Source organism: Passer domesticus, chromosome 7 (assembly GCF_036417665.1).
Source record: "Passer domesticus isolate bPasDom1 chromosome 7, bPasDom1.hap1, whole genome shotgun sequence".
Taxonomy (NCBI): domain Eukaryota; kingdom Metazoa; phylum Chordata; class Aves; order Passeriformes; family Passeridae; genus Passer; species Passer domesticus.
This window is the reverse complement of record NC_087480.1, coordinates 15418591-15443306: the sequence shown is the minus strand read 5'-3', so window position 1 is coordinate 15443306 and position 24716 is coordinate 15418591. Positions and strand designations below refer to the sequence as shown.

At 41.4% G+C, this 24716-nt stretch overlaps 2 protein-coding genes across 5 annotated transcripts in view; both read right to left on the bottom strand.

Moving 5' to 3' along the window:
• The window catches only part of GCNA (germ cell nuclear acidic peptidase), an 8465-nt gene extending 6189 nt beyond the window's left edge, over window positions 1-2276 (bottom strand). Inside the window, exons 1-3 of one of the 3 annotated variants that reach the window (XM_064427047.1) lie at window positions 1843-2276; window positions 927-973; window positions 365-416 (exon numbers count right to left, since the gene is read on the bottom strand). In XM_064427047.1, coding sequence (XP_064283117.1) covers window positions 365-416; window positions 927-973; window positions 1843-2276 — 533 coding nt within the window. Of the gene's footprint in view, window positions 1-364; window positions 417-926; window positions 974-1327; window positions 1351-1842 lie in introns of those variants that run through there. The other 2 variants (XM_064427048.1, XM_064427049.1) reach the window with 2 other exon arrangements.
• On the bottom strand, window positions 2193-24716 carry OGT (O-linked N-acetylglucosamine (GlcNAc) transferase). Of its 2 annotated transcripts, none has more exons than XM_064427046.1 (22): window positions 24530-24716; window positions 20770-20920; window positions 19645-19888; window positions 17999-18067; window positions 14880-14996; window positions 13484-13563; window positions 12110-12305; window positions 11729-11869; window positions 11465-11565; window positions 11124-11277; window positions 10918-11019; window positions 10553-10732; window positions 9661-9819; window positions 8962-9051; window positions 8092-8217; window positions 7510-7680; window positions 7274-7390; window positions 7027-7194; window positions 5005-5157; window positions 4128-4380; window positions 3805-3928; window positions 2193-3247 (listed from the first exon to the last, which is right to left on the bottom strand). In XM_064427046.1, the coding sequence occupies exons 1-22, from the start codon at window positions 24564-24566 to the stop codon at window positions 3073-3075; spliced, it is 3108 nt and encodes a 1035-aa protein (XP_064283116.1). In that variant the 5' UTR covers window positions 24567-24716; the 3' UTR covers window positions 2193-3072. The 2 variants fall into 2 exon arrangements, with proteins under 2 accessions (XP_064283116.1, XP_064283115.1); XM_064427045.1 differs by having other exon boundaries at window positions 20770-20950; window positions 24530-24714.

The following is a 24716-nucleotide window of genomic DNA, read 5'->3' as shown; positions in this document are numbered from 1 at the left end:
AGAAAAAAAGGCAAATTGTGTGGAATAAAGGTAGGAGTAAGCAGAAAAATAGAGCAGCAACTTTGCCTTACTAAAACAGCAATCCAAAAAAGCCACCCAATATAACATTATCAGCTGCTCACAGCAAATGTCACCCACTGCATCCATGAATAGGAATGACAAGAACATTCAAATATCCCATTTTACATTTGCCCTGAACGTGACTGAAGATGTCACAGGTCTGTCTGCACTCTCTCCTAGACTGGCATATAAATCAATACAACTTCAGATTGTTTTCCTCTATTCTGATTAAATATGTAAAATGTAAATATTATACAGAATACTAAAATGTGAACACAGAAAATTCATTAATGACAGCACCCACCTTGTATCTGCCTTTTTAGAAACAGATTTGGGAGTTTTCAGTCTAGCTAAAACTGAAACAAAAGAAGATTAATTAAGAACAAGGTTCTGTGTCTCTTGTTATGCATTTTTAAAGTTTGCGACTAGTAAAAATTTGGTTTAATTTTCAAAAAACAAACTAATTATATTTACATATAATTCAAGCTCTCAATTCCTCAAAGCTGGCAGCAGCTTTCTAGTCTCTAGAGGAGACTACAAGTCTTAGAGGATCTAAATCTCTTAGAGGAGACTAGAAGACCTCTTTCCAGTCTCTGGAGACTAAAAAGCAATCAAGTGAGTGACAGGGAACAGACCAAACCGAGGCAGTAAGACAAATTAATGCAAGGCAAAAAGTGAAACTTGAGGCAATTCAAGAACACTCCCTGTGGCACTGACACCACGACTGCTCTGCAGGGAGAGAATTACTGTGCAGCACAAGCAATGAGAGAAAGCAACGTGTAAAAATGCTTCACATTAGACAGAATTAATTAGACAGAAATGTTCTTGTCAAACTCCTGCGTAACACAAACTGTGCCATTACTTACACATTTCAAATTCGTCATCGCTGCTGGAAGAGAAGTACAGGGCACTGCTGCAAAAATGAAATGCACAACTTTAGGTCACAGCAGGATCTGCACCTCCACTGGTGTGAAACAACGTCCCAGACAGGCTGAATGATTTTAACTCTTTATAGAAAGCTGGTTTTTTGCCTGACACGTGGTCTGTGATCTGTCAGAGAAGTGTGTTATAGTAAACCTGAAACCCCAGCCCAGGCACTGATGAGTAAGAAGCTGCTTTTGCATAAAGTGCACTTTAACAGAGCTGCCATGAATATTTAGCAGCATGCAGCAGCTGTCACACAGCTATTCCAAGAGGCAGAATGGAGGCATTTCCACCTGGACTGCTATGGCCATGCAAATGTAGAGGCAGCCCACAGCACCCTTACCAAGTCATTTATTTCATTTTAGGAGAACATGAACCAAACACCTTCAAAATCACCTTCAACAATACGTGATGCAGCTGCTGAAAAAACCAGGAAGACAGCTTTTTAAAATGGACATTCCTTAAACCTTAAAGATTGCAATTCTGAAACACGCCAATACCTACCAATCACCATGAAACAACCCAGGGCATAATCTGGAATTATAAATCAATATATAGAACATGTACTACATGCAATGTAGTATGTCATATTTATATAGACACACGGATTATATGTATATCTATGCACATACATTCATACACACATACATGTACATACATGCACACACATGCACATAGATGCACACATATGTACATACATGCACACATATATGTAAAAACACATACAGCTGGATATATGTGTATGTATATGTATATATATAAATATAGGTATACATTTAAGAGCTCTCTATGTAAATAATCTAACAAAACCACGTCAGGACACACGGGCCGAGGCGCTGCTCCCCCGTGCCCCCTCACCTGCCGCTCCGCCAGCCCTGGCTCCCCGCGGCGGCTCTCTCGGGGCTCGTCCCGCCCGAGGCCGCTGCCCCGGCCCCGCGGCCCGGCCGGAGCCCCCCTGGCCGGTGCCGGTGCCGGTGCCCCGGGGCCGGGCCGGGCCCCGCCGCTCCCGCCATGGCGCTCGAACGGCCCGCGCTTCCGGCGCCGCGCGCATGCGCACACGGGCCGCGCCGCCCGCGGAAATTGCGCGTTTTCCAACCCAAAACGGGCACTGCTGCCCGCAGAGCTGCGCGCTCCTCACACACGGGAGCGGTCATGGCCAGCACCGTGCTCTTGCTGACAGCAGCACAAAACGTGACACAGCGGTCAAATCGGTCAAACTGGCAAACCAAAGCTTTATTTTTTTTTTTTTTTAAAGTCTTTGCTACAGTACCTAGGACTGCACCCCTATACATAATTAACAATCATTCCTGAAAGATCTGTATTTGGCACCAGTTTGTGTTCACCTCAAACACTTGTGGGAAGGATTAATTTCAAATCAAATTTGGTTTTTTAACAGAAGAGGAGCTGCCATCATGAAGCCAATTAGCTGAATTATTGGAGAAGCTTAAAAAAACAAAACAAAACAAAAAACAAAAAGTCCTTATCTTAACCAACACATTACAGAGAGAGCTCCAAAACAGAGGTCAAACATTAAAAGGCTGATATAGGCTCAAGTGGTTTATAAAACCTATAAAAAAAGACTACACCAGCACATACGCCCTTTCAGTCCACGCAGTTTAGAAATTAACACAGGGAGCAACTCGCTAGCTGGAAATCTTGTCATGGGAGAACCACACATATACCAACAGGAGTACCCAAATCAAATGTTAAAACGCTCCAATTCCCAATCCACATAAAAGGAGAGAGGCTTGTAGGAAGATTAAATCAATCCATGATATCATAAACTGGTCGGGCAGTTCAAACTTCCCCCAGCAACCACTTTGTCACTCACACACACAGGCTCACATGTACACGGCTCAATCCCATTCAAATTCCTCATGGAATAAAAGGATCCCAGGCTCTATTGAGTCTTTCCCTATCATGCAAGAAATAAGTCTGGCTGTGCTTTAATCACCATCATGTATTACTTCAGCCACAGAGTACCAGGCAGATTAAGTAGAAATGCACAGTTTTTAGCTCATCATCTCTGCACAAGTGTTGGAGAGGCTCAGTTCCTGGCGAGTTCCTGGCGGGCAGGGCAGTGTCTCCTCATGCAGACTCGCTGGCCTCAGCAGGTTTGATCATGTGGTCGGGCTTGTTGCCTGCAGCACAGTGATCCCACATCTGCAGGTACAGCCTCTCCAGGTCCATCGTGTACTGCTTCGTGTTGAACAGAGGGCTGGATATCCTCTGCTTCCACACTTTGCCACGGATTTTTTTCAGGCTACAAAGGAGAGTTAAAGCAGTCATGAGATGTTCCAAACAACACATCGTGTTTACCTCTGAAACCTGCTGTTTCCAGCTAACCCAGAACTGCCTGTACAACTGTTTCAAAAACACCTGCTCCCCCACCTCCACCAAATTCCTCTTCCATCTCCTCTCATTTCTGATACAGACCAGCATGACCACTTCAAATCAGAAGAGCTGCAACATTAACTCGCTGCATTGTCTGCAGTGCAGTAACACTTCACAGCATTATTTTAATTTGAAGTGACAAACTGCTTAATCTTCCATTTAAAAAGACCAAAATGTGATCTGTGTTGCACTTTCGCACATAAGCATTTTCTTCAGAATTGTTACTCAATTGGGAGTGCTGTTAAGTTACCATAAAAGCAGAAGCTGACTCAACTGCAACACAAGGCACCTCTAGAAGAGGATTGCCCAGCTATTTGACATATAAAATATCTGCAGGATTAAAACTACTGATGTCTCAGCATTGTGCCCAAATACAGTACTCTGCATTCTAAATGTTCCCACATTACAGCATCCAAGTTTGCTTACTATTCCAGGTCAGTTCCCAGTTTCACAGCAATATCCTCATACTCCTGTCTGCTTTTTGCAATGAGCTCGAGACAACCCAGGCAAGTGAGCTGTGAGGCAGCAACTCGTGAGGCAAGAGTCTCCCCTGAAGAAAAGGAAACAAGAGACAAATCAAAACCAACAAAAACAACCAGGAATGAGTTTATCAAGTAACTTAGGACACAGGAGCTAGGAGCTACTTTCCTTCTGCCTCTACAAAAGGCACAGTTTGATGTGTTTGCTGTTACTAAAAAGCTACTGATGCTCCAACCCCTGTATTCAATGTGGGCTCCCCTCTGCATTACCTGGCATAGTGACCATTGGAGTCCCAGCCCAGAGCACATCCATGCCAGTTGTGTGCCCATTGCAGAGGGGAGTGTCCAGACAAACATCAGCCAACTGCCCTCTCCTCACATGCTCTTCTTTGGGGGCAACAGGTGAAAAGATGATTCGGTTTTGGGCAAGGCCCAAGTTTTGTGCATACTGCTGGATGTTGGGCTCTCCTACAGCTGGGAAACGCAGCAGCCACAGCACACTGTTGGGAACTCTTTTTAGGATCTGCAACAAAAATAAGAAGAAAATACAGGAAGTTCATAGAGGAACATTTACTTTTCTGAGCAAGAAATTGCCACATACTAAAATGAAGTGGAAGGCATCATCATTCTTTGAGATATAGAGCAGAAATTAAAGAGATCACCATTATGAAGGAAATCACTGGGATTGCATTTCTGATCCCACATAAAGAGACAGCAACTCTGAGCAACAGTGTACAGAGCAGTTCCTTAAGAGAGTAAGCACTGAACTTTATGATCTCATTTATACAATACACTGTAAGTTGGAATCTGATACAAATGCTCCTCACTCAGATTTATCAATGTACCAGCTGCCGAGGCCAGTTATAACTCAATTGCATAAACTAAGGAAATCCAAATTTATTTCACAATGGAGAACCAGCATACTTAAGCTGTCCCAAACATAAATTTCACTGGCTAGATACACAGATATAATTTGAAATGCATCTAACACCCTCTATATGCTACTAACACTAAGGCCTGCAACTTGAGCACTGTAAGGATTCAAATGGCCCAAAGTCAATGTTTTCCAGAGAGAAGTTAACCTGCATGAAGTTTCTGCTACCCTGAACAGCTTTGCCAGGATTTCCTACTGGATACAGATACTCACATTAGCCCACATCTGCAAGGTGGAAGGATCAATCTTGTAGAGCTGATTGAAGTTGCAGTACACAACAGCATCCTCTGGTAAGCCGTACTGAGAACGGGTAGTAACAATTATAGTCCGTGGAACTTCTTCACCAGTTGCTGCTTTGTTGTTTATCTAAAAGAAAAAGAAAAAAAAAGCTATTGAAACACTGAAACTGCAGGAAACAAGACCATGCCCTGTGGAATTGTCTTGAGACACATTTGTTAGCGTAATAAATTACTGTAAACATGTCTTTGGTTTTATGATACAAAACAAAGTTGTCTACTTACCCACAGCAAGAATTTAACTGGTATGTGTACACGCTTGTGGATGCCACAATGTTGCAACCACCAAGGCAAAAAACACTGGGCACTTTTATGCCCTTCCTATATCTCCCCGAAATTCCAAGTAACTGGAATAATTGGAAAGAAGAATCATATAAAGAGGCATTACACACAGACTCCTACCCTCCTTAAGGTCATGTAATTTCCTTGAGACTAAAAATGAAATTAAAACTGAAAGACAGAATAAAAAGGTATTTAGAAAGCAAAGCTGGGGTTTGGTTTGTTTGGATTTTCGTGGTTTATTTTTGGGTGGGTTTTCTGTGTGTGTTTTTCTTTTTTAAGATAGAACACAGTAGGCACAGAACAGATAATCAATAGAAGCAGACTTGTATGTAACTGATAAGACTGTAAGGAACCAGTTGACAAAGAAAATGCTGAAAACAAGAAGAGTTAATGACAAACGTTTAAAAAGCCTTCACAAAGAATAGGAAAATGCTAATAAAAAAGAGCAGAGGATGAAGTCGGAATAATCAAGTTACCATGCAAGTCTTGAGGATTAGTAAAATGGAAGCAGGAATTTTAATTTTTTTTTTAATGACATGTCATGATGGGATCAAAACCAGATAAACAGAGAGGGCAACACAGCTACTTAGAGCCTTTTTCCTTATATATGTGTATTTTTATATACATATTCATTAAAAATTTAGACAGTGGCACTGCAGCCAGCCACTGATGGCACACTTCATGTGAATGACAATGACTCACTGTCACTGACTGTTACAAGATGCACAACAGCTCAACAGAAGCTGGTAAATATAATACTCATTCAGATCACTGAGACCTCAAAAAATCCTGTTTTAGTAATCCTGTTTTAGTAGTGCATAGACAGAGCTGAGAGTGCTTCATCTCAGTGGTGGAATGTTAAGACAAGAATCCTCTACGATTCTCAGACGACAACTTCAGAAAAATTGCTAACAGCATTACTGATCAAACTAAGACAAACTATTACTAACTCAAAGAAGAGTCTCAGTTGTGAAGAACTCAAAAATAAACCAAGCTATGAGATTATGAACAGAGCAGTGGTAATAAAAGGTATCAAAACGATGTAAAAGAGGTTCCTGAGCGACTGTAAACTGAATAAAATTCACAAGATAACGAGTTATGCTAACGTCAGTATATGGCATTTCTGAAAGGAAAAAACTGTTCTGCAGAGGAAGGAAAGTTAAACAACACCAGTAACTGTCACTAAAATCCCATGAACTGTTAAGCACTGAGAGGTGCTAATACAGTGCAAAACTCTGAAAGGTGTAAGGAAATGAATAAATGTTGTTGAAATACGGTGGAATAACTTCACCTCTACTCAGCAATTTTTTTCTAACAGAAAAATACAACTGACACTGAGTAACAGGTCACAAATCTTGGTAGGCTGCAGGCAATAAGGAAATCTTGCCTTCAAATTCACAACAAGCAAATATCTTCTTAATGCAACAAGAAAGAATTTCTTTGGACTTTAGATACCTCTAGATACAATTCCTCTATCTTTGGGGGGAAGATCATCTTCCAGTACATCTGTGGCTTATAATGAGCTTCCTTCAGTATGACAACTAAAGGAATCAACATGACAGAAAACACATTTGCTTGGAGATTTTTCTTCATTGTTTTATATGAAAACATACATATATAACACAAACACCAAGAGAAGTGTCCTGAAGTGCCTCACCTGAGTAGTTGCTAATCCATTACTGATGTTGAAGCCATTGATGGTAATCTGAATCTGCCCACGATTTATCATCTCAATCACAGCCTCTGCAATGGTGTTCATTGGGATCACTGGCATGCTGAGGGCGGCGTTGCCATCGGCGTTGTCACAACTGTCAGGACACTTCATCTGAGACAAATCACACAGGGATCAGAGGGAGCTCCACCTGCAGTCCCCAGGACTGTACACAGACAAGAGCAGCTCTCACCTTAACGATCTTGACATCAGGAAGGCTGTCCAGGAATGCCTTCAAGTCAATGCCATTCAAAACAATCCTGTTATCATAAATATGACCATTGGACTTGAAATCAATTACTGCTTTTTTCTGTCAAAAGAGAAAATATCAAGAAGTTACAAGATCCCTCACCAATGCTATACCAAGTGCCATTTCATAAAGACACCTATGGAAAACACCTACTTTTCTTGCCCTATCTTCCAACGTACCTTCAGATGGGGGAACATGTTGGCATGGTCTCCAATAAAGAAAGTGTTTGGCATGTAAGCTAATTTCTCTGAATACTGCTCAGCCACCTCAACTGGTGAAGTTTCTTTATCTGTGATGATATAATCCATGAACAATGCCCCACTGGTTCCAGGATACCCTAGCCACATTGCCTAAAAAACAAGAAAGCAAGGCTTCAGTTCCATGTGCATTGCAAAAACAAAGAGTTAAAAATCAATTTTAACTTATATTTGTTACATACAGGTTCAAGTTGCTTTTCTGCTTTACCAACTGAAGATCAATCTCTAACTCCAAACTTTCTATACCAAGACAGTGAACAGCTCAAACATGCTCTAAAATTGATCTCTTGAGCAAATTTTCCCCACAATGTGCAGCTTGAAGCCAACCATCAGTGATTACAGCTTCTCTCACCTGAGACAACTCCTGTTGTCTCAGAATGACTCTGATTAAGCTTCCTCTCATTCTCTTTCCATAGGAATTTTAGAAAATCCTTAGTCAAAAAATCTTCCCAAAAAACTCTGACATTGATTCTGGTTTACTAAGAGCCCTGTAACTGAAGTTACCTGGATAGGTGCTGGTCTCAGGGCAAACAATTCATTTCGGGCTCCTTTGGTGTAGCCATTCATGTTAATGAGAATGTGAATCCCGTCCTGATGGATGCGGTCTGCTGCTTTTCCATTACATGGTATCTAAGAATAAAGAAATAAATACATAAATACATGCTCTGTTTGTTTTCAGGCTTCCAGTAATAAATGTGGTTAGTCATCAGTGTAACACTGGACAGATGCCAACTGCATAATTCGATTTAAGTGAGACTTAAATCTTGTTAATCCTGGTTTTACAGAAGCATAAATCCTCAATGCAGGAGTAGAGCTGAGTAGCAGTAAAACAAAAGCTAAAGGCTAGAAACTGAGGCTATACAAACCAGAACACCCTCCCCCACACCCACTCCTCTAAGGCTAATTAGTAATTAAAGCTCACATAGGGCAAGTGGCACGTTCACAAACTAAGGTACAGAAGAACAAAATGAAGATCAAGAATAAGCCAGTTAACTACACTACAGGGTTTTGCCTTGACTTCTGTGTATACTGAAATCCTGGTCAGTTTTCACACTGAACCTAAGGCAAGCTTAAATGTATTTTCAGTTGTGACATCTTGACTTCTCCGTGACATTTAAATATGACTTATCTTGAGCCTTAATGTTAGAGTTATTAAATACTGATGTTACTTTTTAATAATCAGGTCACAAGATAACCACCTCAACCCAGGTAGGGCAGAATGCCAATAAATCTACAAATTTCAAATTCTCAAGACTAGCATCAGTCTAATTCAAGAAATAATTGCAACTAAGAATCTCAAACTACAGATTCATCTCTTTCTTAATTTAGAAAAATCCAGGTCTGCTAAAAGGTCAATGCATAAAACAAGCTCACCTGAGATAAGTCAATGAAATGATTTGCTTCAGCCATCACTTTTACACGGAAGTTTGTCCCATCATCAGGACTCAGGGCATAACAGAATACCTAAAATATGAGGCACCAAAAATGACTGTCTATGACAACTTGTCCATAAAATAACTGTACAACTTTAAATTACAACTAGTTTCACACAAATCATAGTTAATTTACATGGCATTTACCAATTGAGAAAGAAGTCAAGAAAGAGGCACGGCCATTTTTTGACACATTTGAACCAGGCCTAGTTCTGTGCCAGAGAATGGCACTGCATCCTGCACAGACATATATCCACTGCTCTCATCAGTGCAAGGCAAAATAACCTTAACAGACAGATCTGCATAAGAATGAGATCTCTAAGAATGCCTTCAAGTCACCTCTGACTTTGTAATTAGTGAGAATCATAACTATGAATCAGGTTGAATAGACAAGCTAAGCCTCAGGGAAGCTTTTTAACAGTGACTGGTTCTCCCAAGTAGGAAACCACAAGTGTATCTGAAAACAGCACTTCGTATTGGTAAAGGAGGATGACTCAGGCTGAAGAACTCTTCAGCCCATCAAAAAACAAACCCAAGAAACAAAAATTTGCTCTTTCCTTGTTTAATTGCTTGCACCATGGAAAAAAAATGCCACTTATTGGCATATTTAAAGCTTTAAGCATGCCATTTTTATTTTTACCTCGAATTTGTCTGGGTTATGCATGCCTGGAATTGACTGCATTAGGTGTGAGGTTGGATGGTTTCCAAAATCAGAGCTCACGTAGCCAATACGAAGTCGACCTTCACTGGCCTTCAAATCCTTGGGATGCTCATATGGTGGCTTGTGAAGAACATTAATCTGCCAGAAAACACACAAGTGTTTAACAACACAGGAACTAAAATCTAAACAAAGGGACAAACCCCCCTAGGAGGCTGCAGAATTAACCTTATCCCACATTCAAGCAGTCATGGACATCTGCTGTTCCAAACCTGTGCTCTACGTATTCCCCTGGAGCCAAGTGCAGTGCCCACACACTGTGTCACAAGATGGGATGTCTCTGCTCTCAGACAAATACAGACATCACTACCACATTTCTGCTTTTCTAACAGTTTAAGCATTCCATCCCAATTATTAAATATCCTGATACCACACATGATCCTCAGGAAGGTCTCAAACCACAACACACTGGTAACCAGAACAGCATTGCTGTAAAGCATCAGAGCATTTGTTCTGTTCTTTGCTCTCCATCTTGCCCAGGCATCAGCTTGCAACCACTACCTCTGACAGGATTATTAGGCTACTCAGACAAGTCACTCTGACAAAGTGTTATCTTCCATTAGTTAACTGGACCCCCACCAGCTGACAGCACATTTTCAATTATAAATGGCAACCTGCACAAGTAGTCTGCCTCAAAAATCACAAGCACTAATAGCTATGAACATTACCTCCCACCTCTTCACATGTCAGTGACTCAGAAAGCTTACAAAGGCTAATACTGACAAATCTGAATATTAGATTTTGAGTAGGAACAGGCAAAGCCCCAAAGGACTTCAATCAACAGTCAACAACTGGCCTGTACAGAACTTCCTACCTTGTCCAAACAGAGATTTCCATGTCTCTCAGCAATTGCCTTCCTAAAACTGTGAGAAAGGGGATACAGCATGCTATGATGTGGGTGTACAGAAGGCAGTCTGTTTTTGTCCAGCTGATCAGCTACGATGCTAACCAGCTTCTTCATTCTTTCATCATAGTCTGTCCAGTCACAGACAATCTATAAAAGGAGGAAAAACAAAGATTATGACAACAGCTTACACCAGCCTGTATCAGTTATTTCAGAGGTTGAGATTAATGTTTCTTCCAAAAATGGAAGTGAGAACTTCTAACTCTTTACATTTGAATTAGTAATCTCCTGCAGAGGAATCCTAAGAACCACAATCAAAGCCCCATCTTCCTCACCTGCAAACAGTGGGCCAAGTTGCAATAGGCATCTGGGAAATCAGGTTTCAGTTTCAGAGCAGTACGGTAAGAGGCAATGGCTTCTGGTATATTCCCTGAATCCTGTGAAGATACAGGAATGAGTCAGCAGGTAAAAATATCCTCAGCATAACTACTCACAGTGCCCCACCACACTGTTCTAAGAGTGAATCACTGGCATGTGCTACCTTGTGAATCGAGGCCAGGTTGCTGTGGGCATCAGCAAAAGCTGGGTTTATCTGAATGGCACGGGTGTAGCACTGCAGAGCTCCTTGAACATCCTGCATCTCCTTCAAAGTGTTTCCCATATTAGAATAAGCATCTGCAAACGTGGGGCTGATTCTGAAAAATAAACATAATATGTCATGAACAAGAAAAGCTCCTCCCCCAACAAGAAAACATGCTCTTACCCAGACTTCTCCATTTGAATAGCAACTATAGAAATTACATGACTAAGTCACCTTCTGTACAAATCTAGGCATTTTAACATTAGGAAAGGCTGGGACTCTTACAGGGAGTATCCATTTACCTAATAGCCTCTTTGTAATGCATCAGAGCTTCCTGTAACTTTCCCTGCTGTTGCAGAACACTTGCTAAGTTCGAATGCGCTGCAGCAAACTCTGGAAACACCTGGAAGAAAAAGAAACTGACTTAGTCTCAAACATCACAAGCTGACCACAGCAAAAATAGTTATAGATTTATTATTGTCTTTTCTTATTTTTTTTTTAGAGAGGTGGGGAAAAACCTGTCCTGAAGCTGAAACACCCACCTGTTCCCCCACACTCAACTGTACCTCAAGAGCCTTCCGATAAAGACGCACAGCTTCCTCAATATTGCCCTGCTCCCGCTTGATGTTTGCCAGATTGTTGAGTGAGTCTGCATGAGTGGGACAAAGTCGAAGGGCTGTGTTGTAGCATTCTTCTGCTTCTACCACCTTCAAAAAAAGAGGCAGTGTTAATATTGTAACATTTATTGTAAAAGCACTGTTTATGAAAAGTCATTATATAATCACTTTTAAAAGGTTCAAGATGGAGATTTCCTGAATGATTCTTCCTTTTAAGTGAGGTTAGCATCCATCTTAACAACCTGCCCAACAACTTAACAGATTTGTGACAGCTGGTGTCTATTAAAAAAGCATTCACTGCAATTTTAGGAAGAAAGAAGTGCTCCTTACACTGCCTTTCTCCTTCAAGGCATTGGCCAAGTTGCAGTAGGCGTCAGGGAAGTGGGGCTGGAGCTCAATGGCCCTCCTGTAGGTGTCTATGGCCAGGTCTATCAGGCCCTGCTCGTAGTACACACAGGCAAGGTTGCCGTGCACAACCGCGTGATTCGGGCTCAGGCTCAGGGCTCGCAGGTAAGCTGCCACAGCTCTGGAACAAAAGAAAGGAAAAACAAAGGTGAACAATCATCCAGAGAGCAGGAATTATTTACCTTGGTACAGTGTAGAGTGAATAACATTAAGTCTTCTGGAAAACAAGGAAAGCTTTCAGCTACTTTTTTTTTAACATTGTCATTACTAGGAAGAATCCCTTTTTTTCCTTACCCCCATTTTTTGCCAGTTTATTATTCAATTTTAACAATTCACATCACATCTTTATTCTCTCCACTAACCTACCATTATTTACTTAGACTTAAAGCATCACTTTGTTCAAAAGTGAAATCTTTAATTATATATGCTCCTATAGCACTACATAAATGGCTGATGTATTTAAATCAATTTCTAGGAAAACCGTAACAATATCCGTAAGTAAATAATTAAAAGGTGATGCAAAATCTGAAATTATGGAAAAACATGCCTGTTTGGCCCACTACTTCATGGTTAAACCAGACATCACTGAATCATTTAGACTGTGTGCAGTGCAGATAATTAACCTGTTCTCTGCAAGCTTTTATTAAATTTGGGGCCACAAACCACAGCTATCAGAAATTAAAAACCAATTAACAGATGCAATATGCTACACTGCATATAAACAACACAGCCTGGATCTTTTCCCAGAAACAGAAGCTTCACGTATCAGATTAGAGGTCTCAGAACAGGTTAGTTCAACAACACACCAACACTACTGCAACCCAAGGCAATAACATGAGGCAGACGTGTCAGAAACACAGAATATTCAATCAGATGTTCAGCTGAATTCCAGCATTCCAGTTTGTCTCAAAGAGAAGGGAATTTCAGAAGAGACACACTTGCAAATTATGTTCTGAATCTCAAAATGAAAACAGAAATCTAGCGTTCAGGTCTTTCTTGTGCATCTTATTTTCACCCTCCCCAGCCTTAATTTCAAATCTATTTTCATCAGAAACTCTTGGTTTTAACAATGTATTAAGTACAAGAAAGCAACATGAAAGAATACATATCACTGGAATTTTTTATTTTTATTTAAATAGACAAGTATCCTGGTCTGTCTGCACTTCAAAGCCATCTGCTTGCTAAGCTTAGAGTTCAAGTCTTTGCTACTCCTGCCCATAGACACTTTACAGAAGGAACATAATCTGTATCTTGATATATCTGACAAGCCACAGAGAGCAACAGTATTGATCTCCTTACCTGTCAAATATCCTTGCCTCCTTCAGAACATTTCCCAGATTGATATAAGCATCCAAAAAATTTGGGTCAAGTGTTACAGCCTGAAAATATTTTTGAAGTAAGAGTTTTGAGCATTCAACACAAACATATCTTCTATGAAACTGAGTTGTTTGCTGCTTTTTAAAATTTTTCTAAACATAATCTGTAAGCTTTTATTATTTTATCAGTAAAGAAGGAAAACATACAAACCAAGCACAAAGCACAGTTATTTATCTACAGAAATGACAGCATGTACTACCTTCAAATTTATTGGTTTGCCCACCAATAGAGTTGCAACTACTGGAGAACAAAATGTGAACCATTTCATATGAGGGTGATCATACTTAACACTCCTGTCTACTGATGCTACATTGTCTCTAGCTTTCATTAAAGAAGAAGCCATAAAAAAACACATCTGTATCCTTTATCTACTGCAAAGTAAGACAGAATTTTACAGCTTTACCAGTGCATGAAAACAGGTTGTTCACAACAAGGAAACAGCAAATACATCACATGTGCAGGGAAAACTGAGCAGCCGTTTAATTAAAACATCTTTGCTCTCTTCAAAATTAATAAAATGCAAAAAATCTCTTAAACTGCTGAAGTCACAGAAGCTGCAGTACAAAGCTATGTATGAGTATTTGACAAGCCCCACTCTTACAGTCTCATGAGAACTATTCCAAATTAAAATACTTTACCTATCACGAACAAGATGCCAAAAAAAATAAATCTTGAGCAGCTAGACTTTTTTCTGTAGATTTAAAGCCATGAATTTCAGCAAGAAACTGTTGCCACATCTTAAATTCACCTTTAGGACACTCTAGAAACTTCAGAGGCGAGGACAAAAATAATTACGATGCCAATTAGACACTAAGTGGAAGGTCTCAGACAACTACTTAATAACACTAATCTAGAGAAATCTGAACAGCAGTGAAAAATAACCCTGGAGGAATTAATGTGTCACTTAAAACTGTTCTTTCTCAATTACTCGAAGGACAGTAAGACTTGAAACAAAAATCACAATGCAAAATTATTTAGGCACCAAGTTGATTCTTTCTCTCACACACAAAATATGCAAAACATTATCATCAAATCAGATTTTTAAAAAATTTAGGACAGAAAAGGGCTGAAGAACAATTTAATTAATTTCCTCACATCTGACCAGTGTGAAGTCCTAGGGGTGTTCTAAGTGTCTCTCTCTAGTACCATACAGGCAGTTTGAAACATGAGCAAGTTTAAAAAAAAACACAATTAACATGAGCTGCCAACTAACAGGATCATATAAAGTTCTCCACTACCAAAATATTTATCACCTGCAAGCACACAAGTGCATGTACATTTAAATCTAGCAGTGAAGCTGACTCCCTTAGGTAGTTACCTTTTCAAAGTGATGAATTGCAAGCCAAATTTCTCCTTGGGCATTGAAAACACAGCCAAGATTACTCCAAGCCACTGCAAAGTTTGGTTGAGTCTCAATTGCTTTTAAGTAACAGGCCTTGGAATAGTTAAAGAAGAGAGATACAAGGGAAGGGGAATATTTGTAAAAAGAAAAAAATGAGAAAAAATAATTGTTAGTATGCATTCTCTAACCAGCCAAAAGTGACCCTGCAGTATAGGCTAGCTTGCGCCAAAACTAATGCGCTGCAAACTGTTGTTGATCCTGCGCCAGCGCAAACCAAAACCCAGGTGCAAGCCCACCATTTTTCAGTTATGCTGGTAATAGAGTAACATTCCTTCAGACACCAGATTGCCACCAAAAATCATCTTAGAAACAATTCCAGGAGTTCATCAGAACATCTGCCGCCTTGAAGTGCGTAAAAATATAAAAAGGCTGTGTAAAAACAACTTTACTCTGAAACAAAATTTTCAAATATTTTAAATCAGATAGAAATTAATTAAAAAAAAAACCACAACAAAAAAGCAAAAAAAAAAAATCTGCTGAAAAAGATAAAGCCATTCCTCAGTATAAAATGTGCTTGTCAAATGCGATGACACACCCCCCCATCCGCATCTTGTTTCTTCAAATCCAATTGAACCTCTCCTGCAGCTTCAAAACCTCAAATGACAGGATTGCATGAAGGTTTAGGTCCCTGTAATGCAAGCGCAAGAAATCGCTGCGCATCCTACCCAGCACGGCGCCACGCTATCGCTGCGAACTGCTTGGCTCTAGTGATCGCCCCAAGGTGCAGTGAACAGCCAACCAGAATCATTAATCTGCCAGACAGGCCCACACAAAACTCGCATGTTAAATTTGACGTCTGGACTCTGTAAATGAGTTACAAGCCAATTTGGTCCAAAAGGCTGCAGCCTGGAGCTCGGGCAGTCGCCCGATCAGAGATTAATCATCGAGTCAGCCGTTCACGGGGGCTTTAATCGCACGCAATGCGCGTTACCGCTGCGCAGCCTTTGCGCTACTGCAGGATCACAGCGCATCATCAGAAGAGCAGAACGCTGCAATCCAAACAAAGAAGAAAAAAGGAAAAAAATGAACAACCGGAAGAGTTAGAAGCTTTTACTATTAACTATCTCCAATTATTTCTTTAAAAAATATTTTAATTTACTTTTACTTTATTTCTTTGAAAGAATTTGTGGCTAATAGTATAAAATATTCTTACATTACTTGCTTGTAATTAAATATTTTAAGCTGTTTCTGAAGCCACAAGACAGAAGATTCAGGCATGGAGGCAAATGGTTTTGCTGTGGCAGTTACAAACCCGTTACCATATTTCTCATCATGTGACTTTTCGGTGCGTTCCTTGCTGGAAGAGGAGGAGGAGGTGTGTGTCTGCCCTAGATCCAGGCCTCGAGCTCCCTTCAGCGAGGCACCTTACGCATGGAATAGGAGGTTTCACCCACCTGAAACCTTCTAAATACAATATCAGTGGTGAAAAACCAAAAACAAGAGAGAAAATAAAACAAGATCATTAGTAAGAGTTCAACAAAGCAATTGCATTTTTTTGGATATGTCTTAACACATGGGAATGAGGATAATCTGTCTGTAACAAGGGAGACATGCAGAAGGGAGAGGGTTAATCGGGCAATTGCATACAGCAGGGACTTTTTTTTTTTGGAAGAAAGGCTCTGAAACATCTACAAAGAAATTAAATTTTAGTTCAAACTGTAAGGAATCTGCTGGCTTGATCTTTCAAATGGACTGATAACCAAAGAAACACATTGCAATTTACTCAAGATGTTTTTCCTCGTTTATTAAGTTCTCACAAAACGGAACAACACTTTCAAACTAGGTGTCTCCAGAGCTCTGAAATAAAGAAGTCAGCAACCTAAGGCAGGCGCAGTGTCTTGGCCTAAACCAGTCACACTAAAGCTGCAGTGAAGTGCAATTCATGTTAGCTGTCCGCTTGGTGGGCTGAGAACCAAGTGTCTCAAAGACTGTTCAATTCTGAATGCTGCTACACAATGTTTTCAACCTGGATCCGACCGAATCAATCAGGCTGCCCTAGGGTAACGCATCCAGGTTGTTAATGAGAAACAAAGCAATGTTGAATTTGGAACCCGCAGTCCCATTAGCCCGCAGATGCCCACCCTCCCCAAATGGTGCTGCAGCCAAACAGACAGCTACGCTGTTCATACACTCCACTTCTGAGCATGCGCGTGGGGCTTGGAGCGACAGCCCTGGAGCCCAGAGCGGCTCTGGTTTCTCCACACTCCTCACCCCTGCAGCGCGGACGCGTAAGGTGGCTTGTAACAAGACAATTTCTTTCTGCAATCCGAATTTTAACGTGCCAAGAATTTTCAACTCATCTTGGTGTTCGAATTCTCGGTTTAGGAAACGCGCGACTGCTAGAAGCCACCTTTCCACTACAGCAAGTTTTCTTTTGATCAGTTCATTTACCAAACAAACCAGCTTTGTCCTTCCGATTTCTTTATTTTGGGGGAGGGGAGAGGGAAGACATGAAGAAAAGATATTGGGGGATGGGGGTGGGGGGGTGGTGTGTGTCGCATACTGCAGCTATTATTTACTAGCCTTTCTTCCACTATCAAGGGAAGGGAAAAGTTAAAAGAATAAAAATCTTTAAAAGCCAGTATTACAAGGTAACATTTGGATAAGTTTCTTCTCCACTTACAAGCCACAAAGGACTTTAGAAGAGCAGCCTTTTCAATAGCACCTGCATCGTACAGGGATCTCGAGCTAACCACAGGCTCTCTGCTTGGCACCAGCAGGCAAGCCTCAGATCTGAAGGATTGTTACTTATTTCCAGATGAAAGCATGATGGAGCCCCTGCCCAATACTTCAGAATGGTATCAGATAGTCTAGTTCAGCAGCAAGGCTTGGTAACTTTCCATTTCTTGACTTAAACCAACTTTTTAAACATGGACATGCCATATCTTGCCCTGCAACTACTCTGGGGTGTTTCAGTGCCTTCAGTTTTCAGAAGTTTCTTGGACTGTCTGTTGATCAACGCAGATTTGAAGACTTGGTGCAAAGTTCAAGTTTTCAAAACACTGATGTTTACATGTATTCTACCCAACACCTACCTTGGCTTCTTCCAAGCGACCCAGGGCTTTGAGCAGGTTCCCCAGGTCACTACGAACACAGTACAAGTCCTGAAAAATCAAAAGCACACCATCAGCTTCAGGACTTCAGATTCCCCATAGGTCTTCAAAGAGAATTTGCAAGGAACAACCCAGTCCTCTAAAGCTTATTTTAGATTCTCAATAGAAACATCACATATGTAAATTATTTTTTTGACTTAAGATTACATACAATAGATAATCTGAGCAAATTTAATACTGTAAAAGTACATCCGTAAAGAATTACAAAGAAGTAGTATTTCATACAATTCCTATTATACAGAAATAAAAAACTGAAAATAAATGCCACCTCCAGCAGCTTAAGTCCTTTTGCCACATGTAAGCATTTCAAGCGCCCCCCCCACTTTTTTTTCAACCACAATGCCAAACCCATACTCTTAAGATACACCATTGCCATTATGGCTTTTAAATAGATACATGAAGTGATTTTGCTGCCTGTATCCCTAAAGTTTTTCTCCCTGTTTGGCCCACTAATCCATCCATTTCCAACAGCTTTACCACATGTTCTTGTTCTTTCATTTGTTTGAAATGAAAGCACGATCTACGACAGCATTATCCAGCAGTAAAGACCAGAGAGAATGTAGACATTTTGTCAACACTAATGAAAGGATCTACTAACCTAAACAAAACTCAACTCCTGCAAAAAAACCCACCATTACATTAGGGATGTAATGGTGAAAACCCACCATCACATCATTCTAACCAGTGCATCCACTAGTCACACCACTTGGCACATTAAGTTAGACAAGTTCACACCGGCTTAAGAACACAGAGAAATAAGGTTCAGGAAGTCTCTTGTTGGACTGGGTTTGCTTGTGCTTTTCCTACAGAAAAAGGATTTATGCCCATGGGACCAATGCTGCACTTGAAGTACTTTTTATCAAAATGTTTGACCAAAGAGCAAGCAAATATCTTTATCATGCTGAGCAATACTATACAAATTTAATGAGCATGATGCAAAATAAACAGAGGACAGCAGTCTGTTTACTGAAAATGTCAATTTGAAACAGTTACAACCAAAAATCCATACACCAGATCAATCAGTCTTATAGGAGTCACTTACAGACAGTCAGTTTCAGCCTACAAAACCTAAACTGATGCTCCAGTAAACCAGCCCACAATGGAAATCTAACAGTCTACAGCAGAAATCTTACCAAGGCAACGCTCATCACCATCAAATTTCTGACTTCATGAAAAAGTAATACCTGGTGATTTTCCGAGATCTCACATTCAAGTCTAAGCATCAATTCTCTCACTATAGTACTACCTTAAAGCACACAAAGCTAAATATGGGGCCATTCACTGAAGCTTCTACCTTCAGAAAAGAAAAACCAAGCCTTGGTTATCTTTTATCTAAAAAGTTAAGTATGTTACTTACAGAGAAGAGCAGACAACCAGTAGCCCTTACTGCAATACACAACTTTTAGAGACAAAAGCCTCTCTAAGATCCTCAAAAATAGTATTAACTGCTTAATTAAGTTTATGGTATACAACTTGGAAGGGTTATCTATTGTTCATGCTTTGAAAGCTGCTAGTTTTGTGTCCTAAAGCAGTAATAAAGGACTTTTATAAAATAAAGCATTACTTACAGGATTGTACTGAAGGGCAGACACATATGCCTGTACTGCTCCTTCCATATCACCTGCAGCTACGAGTGCAGCAGCCAAATTAATATATCCATCAATGAAATCTGGTTTGAGGCGCAGTGCGTGTCTGTAATGTTCAATGGCTTCCTGCAGCTGTCCACGCTCCTTGTACACATTGCCTAGGTTTGAATAGGCTTCAGCCAACAGTGGATTCTGTTTGATTGCCAAAGTGCTGAAGTGAGCAGACCTGGAGAAAACAGACCAGTTAGCAAATAAGAAACACCACCCAAAAACAAACCAAAAAAACCCAAACAAACCCACCCTCGACATTCAGTGCTTGTCTTTTTATCTAGTCACTCTAGTGAACATTCATGCTTAGGTGAGCAGACATACAGCAAACAAATCTGGAGGTACAGAGCTCTCCTGTATCTTTGTCTTCCCACTTCAAACTCCAATCACCCTGGTTCCCATTTTAGGCTGTACTGAACAAAGACAGCTCTCATTGACAGACAGAAGGGTTCAAGTTGCCTCGCCAAACCTGAGCTCAATACACTTGGAAAAAACACTACAGGAATCCCTCTTCCAACATCTGTGTTAAGCAATGTTCCACCTGATATTCTTCTCAAGAAGCAGGACATGACTTACATGTAAAATTCTGTTGTATCCTCACTCATTCTATTTTCCCAGATCTGAACTACTACAACTTCAATCAGAAGACTATATAAAACAAATCTAAGTCAAAAGTTCTTACTTCCTTCACCAGCAAACATGAATTTACAGCTAGAACAAGTGAAATTCAAAATGCTAGAGGCACAGAGAGCAAGATCAGGAACAGGCAAGCAGAAAGAACAAAGAAAACAACTTTCAGATCACAAAACTCCTTTAACTAAACATGTTGTTGTGCAGGAAACACTCTTACAACTTACAGAAAAAAACCCCAAACCACAAACCCTTAGACTGTAGGTGGAATGAACATTACACATGTAAATCCTGCCAGTACACACCAATGTGGCTGATGTTCCAATGTTAATATGCACAATATTAAAATAACACGACAATAACGGCAAGGCCTCCTGTTTATTGTAAAGCTGATCAGCCCAAGCAAAATTCCAGAGGGAAGAAGCCTACCTGTCCAGTCGGCGACACTGGAAGTGAATGGATGACAGTAACAAAAGCACACCAGTGTTATCAGGCTCCTGTCTCCAGAGCTGCATGCAGTGCCTCTCTGCTGCTTCAAAGTCTCCTGCCTGATACTCACGATGAGCCAACTCCGCTAACCCTTGGAAGGAAAGCATACGTTTCGTTGGTTCTGGAGAATCACCAAAACATTTAAAGGGGGAAAACAAAAAGTTAGATGATGGGAACAAAACAAAAACAAAACAAAACAATGAAAAAAAATGTACACAACTAACAGATGAAAATGTTTGAAATGATATGAAACACTACAGCAGGTGACAGTTGGGGTTCTAAGATCTTAACTGTACCAGTCCTTGACTAATAATAGCAAAAATGCAGACTGTAAACACTGAATATTTGCAAGTCAATCATTTTCCATTATTCTGAAAGACTCCTGTCATGATATATTTTGGTTCCTAACAGTGGAAGTGCTGCTAACAGAACAATGACTCTCCTCACTCCTCCCCATGACTGAAAATCCTATGCTTTGCTATGCTAAAAAAAAAAAGTTCTAACAATTTAATAGGGAAATGAAGGACAGGAGACAAAGACTTTAATAAAGGACTTGAACAAAAGAAAGTTTTACTGTGCAAGTAGTGAAAGCTCTTAAAAAAAAAAAAAGGCAAAAAAAGCACAATGGGTAACGTTCATTAAATTCTGCATACTCTGTATTTCCTCTGAGGAGTCAAAACCCCTTCACAGAAAAAAAAAAATGGTATTGGAACAATGATATCTGATGAAAGACAAACACACACTTCAATGATTATGCAATTGGCCTACAGGAGGAACCATTAAACAGACAGGGTACAGGAAAGGAGTTACGGCTCCTGGAGGCTTAGCTGGAACAGGAGTGACAAAACAGTTTCAGTATTTAATACCCAACTGTGGAGAATGAAATACTTATATGAAACACAACCTGTTTTAGGCAAAACAACCATAAGTGAGAGAAGTAAGTAAAATTTCTTACAAAGTATTAAGCAAGTGCAAATTGGAAAAACCCACAATCATTCATCCTAGAAAGAAGCGCTAGGCTGCAAATTCTGCCTTTATACCAACAACTCTAACTATTAAAATGTTTGATTACTTCAAGTATCTCTCATTTTTCCCCCTGTACTCTGCAGCCTCATAATTCCATTCATTAAACAATTTCCACCTCATCCTACCGTTTTAAATTCTGGAATCTAAATGAAACAGATAAACCTTTCCTAATACAAGAAAGCACCTCAACAGCTGAGCCTACATTTATGTAGTGAGGTAGTACAAAAGTCCAGAGACTCTCATGCTTTTATGAGAACTTTAAAGACAGCCAAAATGATCACAAAGAGATTAGGTACAGATTTACTACCTAGTGCTTATTTTATGAAATTGGGATTGATGCAATTTATATAAATTACTTTCAAATTTGGGGTTTTAGGACCAGTAGGTTTTAATGTAAGACTGCAAGTCCTGTATAAGTACAGTTGTTTTTCAGATAGCATACTGTCTCTGTCAGTGCTATAAACTGTTCCACAGTAAATTGCAACTACCACTACCACTCTCTCTTTAGATAATTGAGAAATTAGTAACCAAGGATCCTTATCCAGATTAGATTCCTGTTTTTCAAACCCTGACTAAGGGCAAAGTGGACTTCAGGATCTCATTAAAGCAACTGGCAAAGATAAAAAGGTACAACCTTTATTCAACATGAGAATGTTGAACGGTGGCAGCTATAAATGGTGCTGACAGTAATGCTGGAGCACCAGCACCCTGCTCCTCTCTTGCTCCCTGTGCTGCTAACAGGTTTTGTTTGCCCTTCCGGCAGTCAGTGCATTTTCAACTTCCGCTGATGGCACAGAGGAACCAGAGAGGAAGAGCATGTCTCATGAACTCAATTTCCTCTTCAAATACATTTCAATTGCTTCAGTAAACTTCAAAGTAAAACAAAAAACAACCAGAAAGCACCCCAAAACATAACAACCCAGAAGTTTACACTTCAAGGCTTATGACTGCAGGGAAAGAAGCTTTCAGTCATGATCTCAATGCTACATTTTGCCTACTTAAAGCAAGAAAAACTGAAGTTGCAACTTCTAGGCCAAGAGAGCAGGCGGTGCAGATTTAACACCTGAGAATGGGAACTACCAACAAAAGCAACAAAAGAAGAAACACTGACACTTTCTTTCATTTATCCAGTGTCTCTGTTTACAAAACAACCCACCCTTTGTCTCCAGAGACAGGTCAAACAGTGTAAAATTGCCAGTTATCTTCCTCCAAGCATTTATTTTATAAACGACTGTGAAGAAGTTCATTGAAAAGTAGGAAGTGGACAGCCACAAAGTCCAGAATGAGTGAAACTTTTTAATACAAAGTTGGCTGGAAGTTGTGCAGTGCAAAATACCCGTAGGACAGCCCGTGAATGGATGCGCACTGAATCAATTTGTAAAGAAAATAACTGCAGTGAGGAGTCACAGCCAGGAAAATCCCTTTTCGTGTCTCGCATAAATTAATTTCTGTACCTCGGCTAATTTGTGCTGCATGCTTCGCCTACGACCTTGGAAAAGTCTAGTACAGTGCTGTGACAATGACCTTCCCTGAGGCTTCCAGACAATACAAGCGAAACAAAAAGCTGCATAGAACCATCAGAAAGGCGCCCAAGGCCATTTTCCCCCTACAAACACCATCCTAAGCACTTGCAACAGACTCCTGCTCAACCCAGCGTTCAGACACCATCCAGCTCCAGGCAGAAGCAGTGGTCACCTCCAGCTGGGAGGTGCTGGATAGCACAGGACTCTCTCCCAGCGTGCACGTGGCTCTTTTTCCCGCAGGGATCCAGGCTACAAGAGGATGCTGCAGCCTGGCTGACCACACGCAGTTCTAGCTGAGGAAGTACCGAACACCGTACTGCAGCACCTTTCTGTATCGATACCGTTTCTCTTCAGATCCCTATCTCCGCACTGCTATCCCGTCTCTTTCTCCAAAAATCCTCCTTTTCCTTCTGCTTTTCCCAAGCATCATTTCAGCTCTTTCTGCCCCTCTGGTTACAGAAATCCCCAAAATGTGGGGGATAAAGCTGTGCTGTCCTTCCATCCTTTCAGTCAGCACGATGCTTCTTTCTCTTGCTCTACAGAGAAAGTCAGATTTCTCCTCCATTCCTCAAGTTCTGGATCTGCGAACTAAATGTAGGGCCGGATCTTTCCCTGACACAACACGCTGTCTTACTGTTCAGAAAAGCGCTTTAGTATCCGGCTGTGCCACAGAATCACAGAACGGTTTGGGATGGAAGGGACCTCAAAGACAACCTCGTTCCGATTCCACCGCCATGGGCAGGGACACCTTCCATTCGACCAGGCTGCTGAAAAAAAACTCCTGCCCAAGTGCGGCGAGCGATTCCGGGCAAACCAACACACATTTTGGGTCAGGCTTTTACCCTACTTCGCCGTCTAACGCAGTCACCTGATAGCCCGATAAATATAGCAGCGAGCCCGCCGCACCCGCAGCTCCCCGCGCCTCCCCGGCGGCGGCCCGGGGGCTGCCCACGGGCAGCGCCCACCGGAGCGCGCCCGGCACCGGGCCCGGGGGGCGCAGAGCCCCCGGGGCGGCGGGGGCACCGCCGCCCTGCCGCGTCTGGAAACTTCCGCCGGGCACGGGCCCGAGAGCGGCCCCGGGGGCGAGGGCACGGCCCGGCCCCCGCTGTCCCCGGCCAGCCCGTCCCCGGCGGCGCCGCAGCGCACGGTACCTGTGCTGTCCGCCACGTTCCCAACGGAGGTCGCCATCGGGACAGGGGCCGGGGAGGCTGTGGCGGCGACGGCAGAAGGTGCGCTCGGGCCGGGCCGGGCCGAGCTGCCCGCGGTCGCGGCGCGCTGAGGCGGCGCTCCCGAAATGGCGGCGGCGGCGGTACCGAATGGCCGCGGCCGGAACTATCC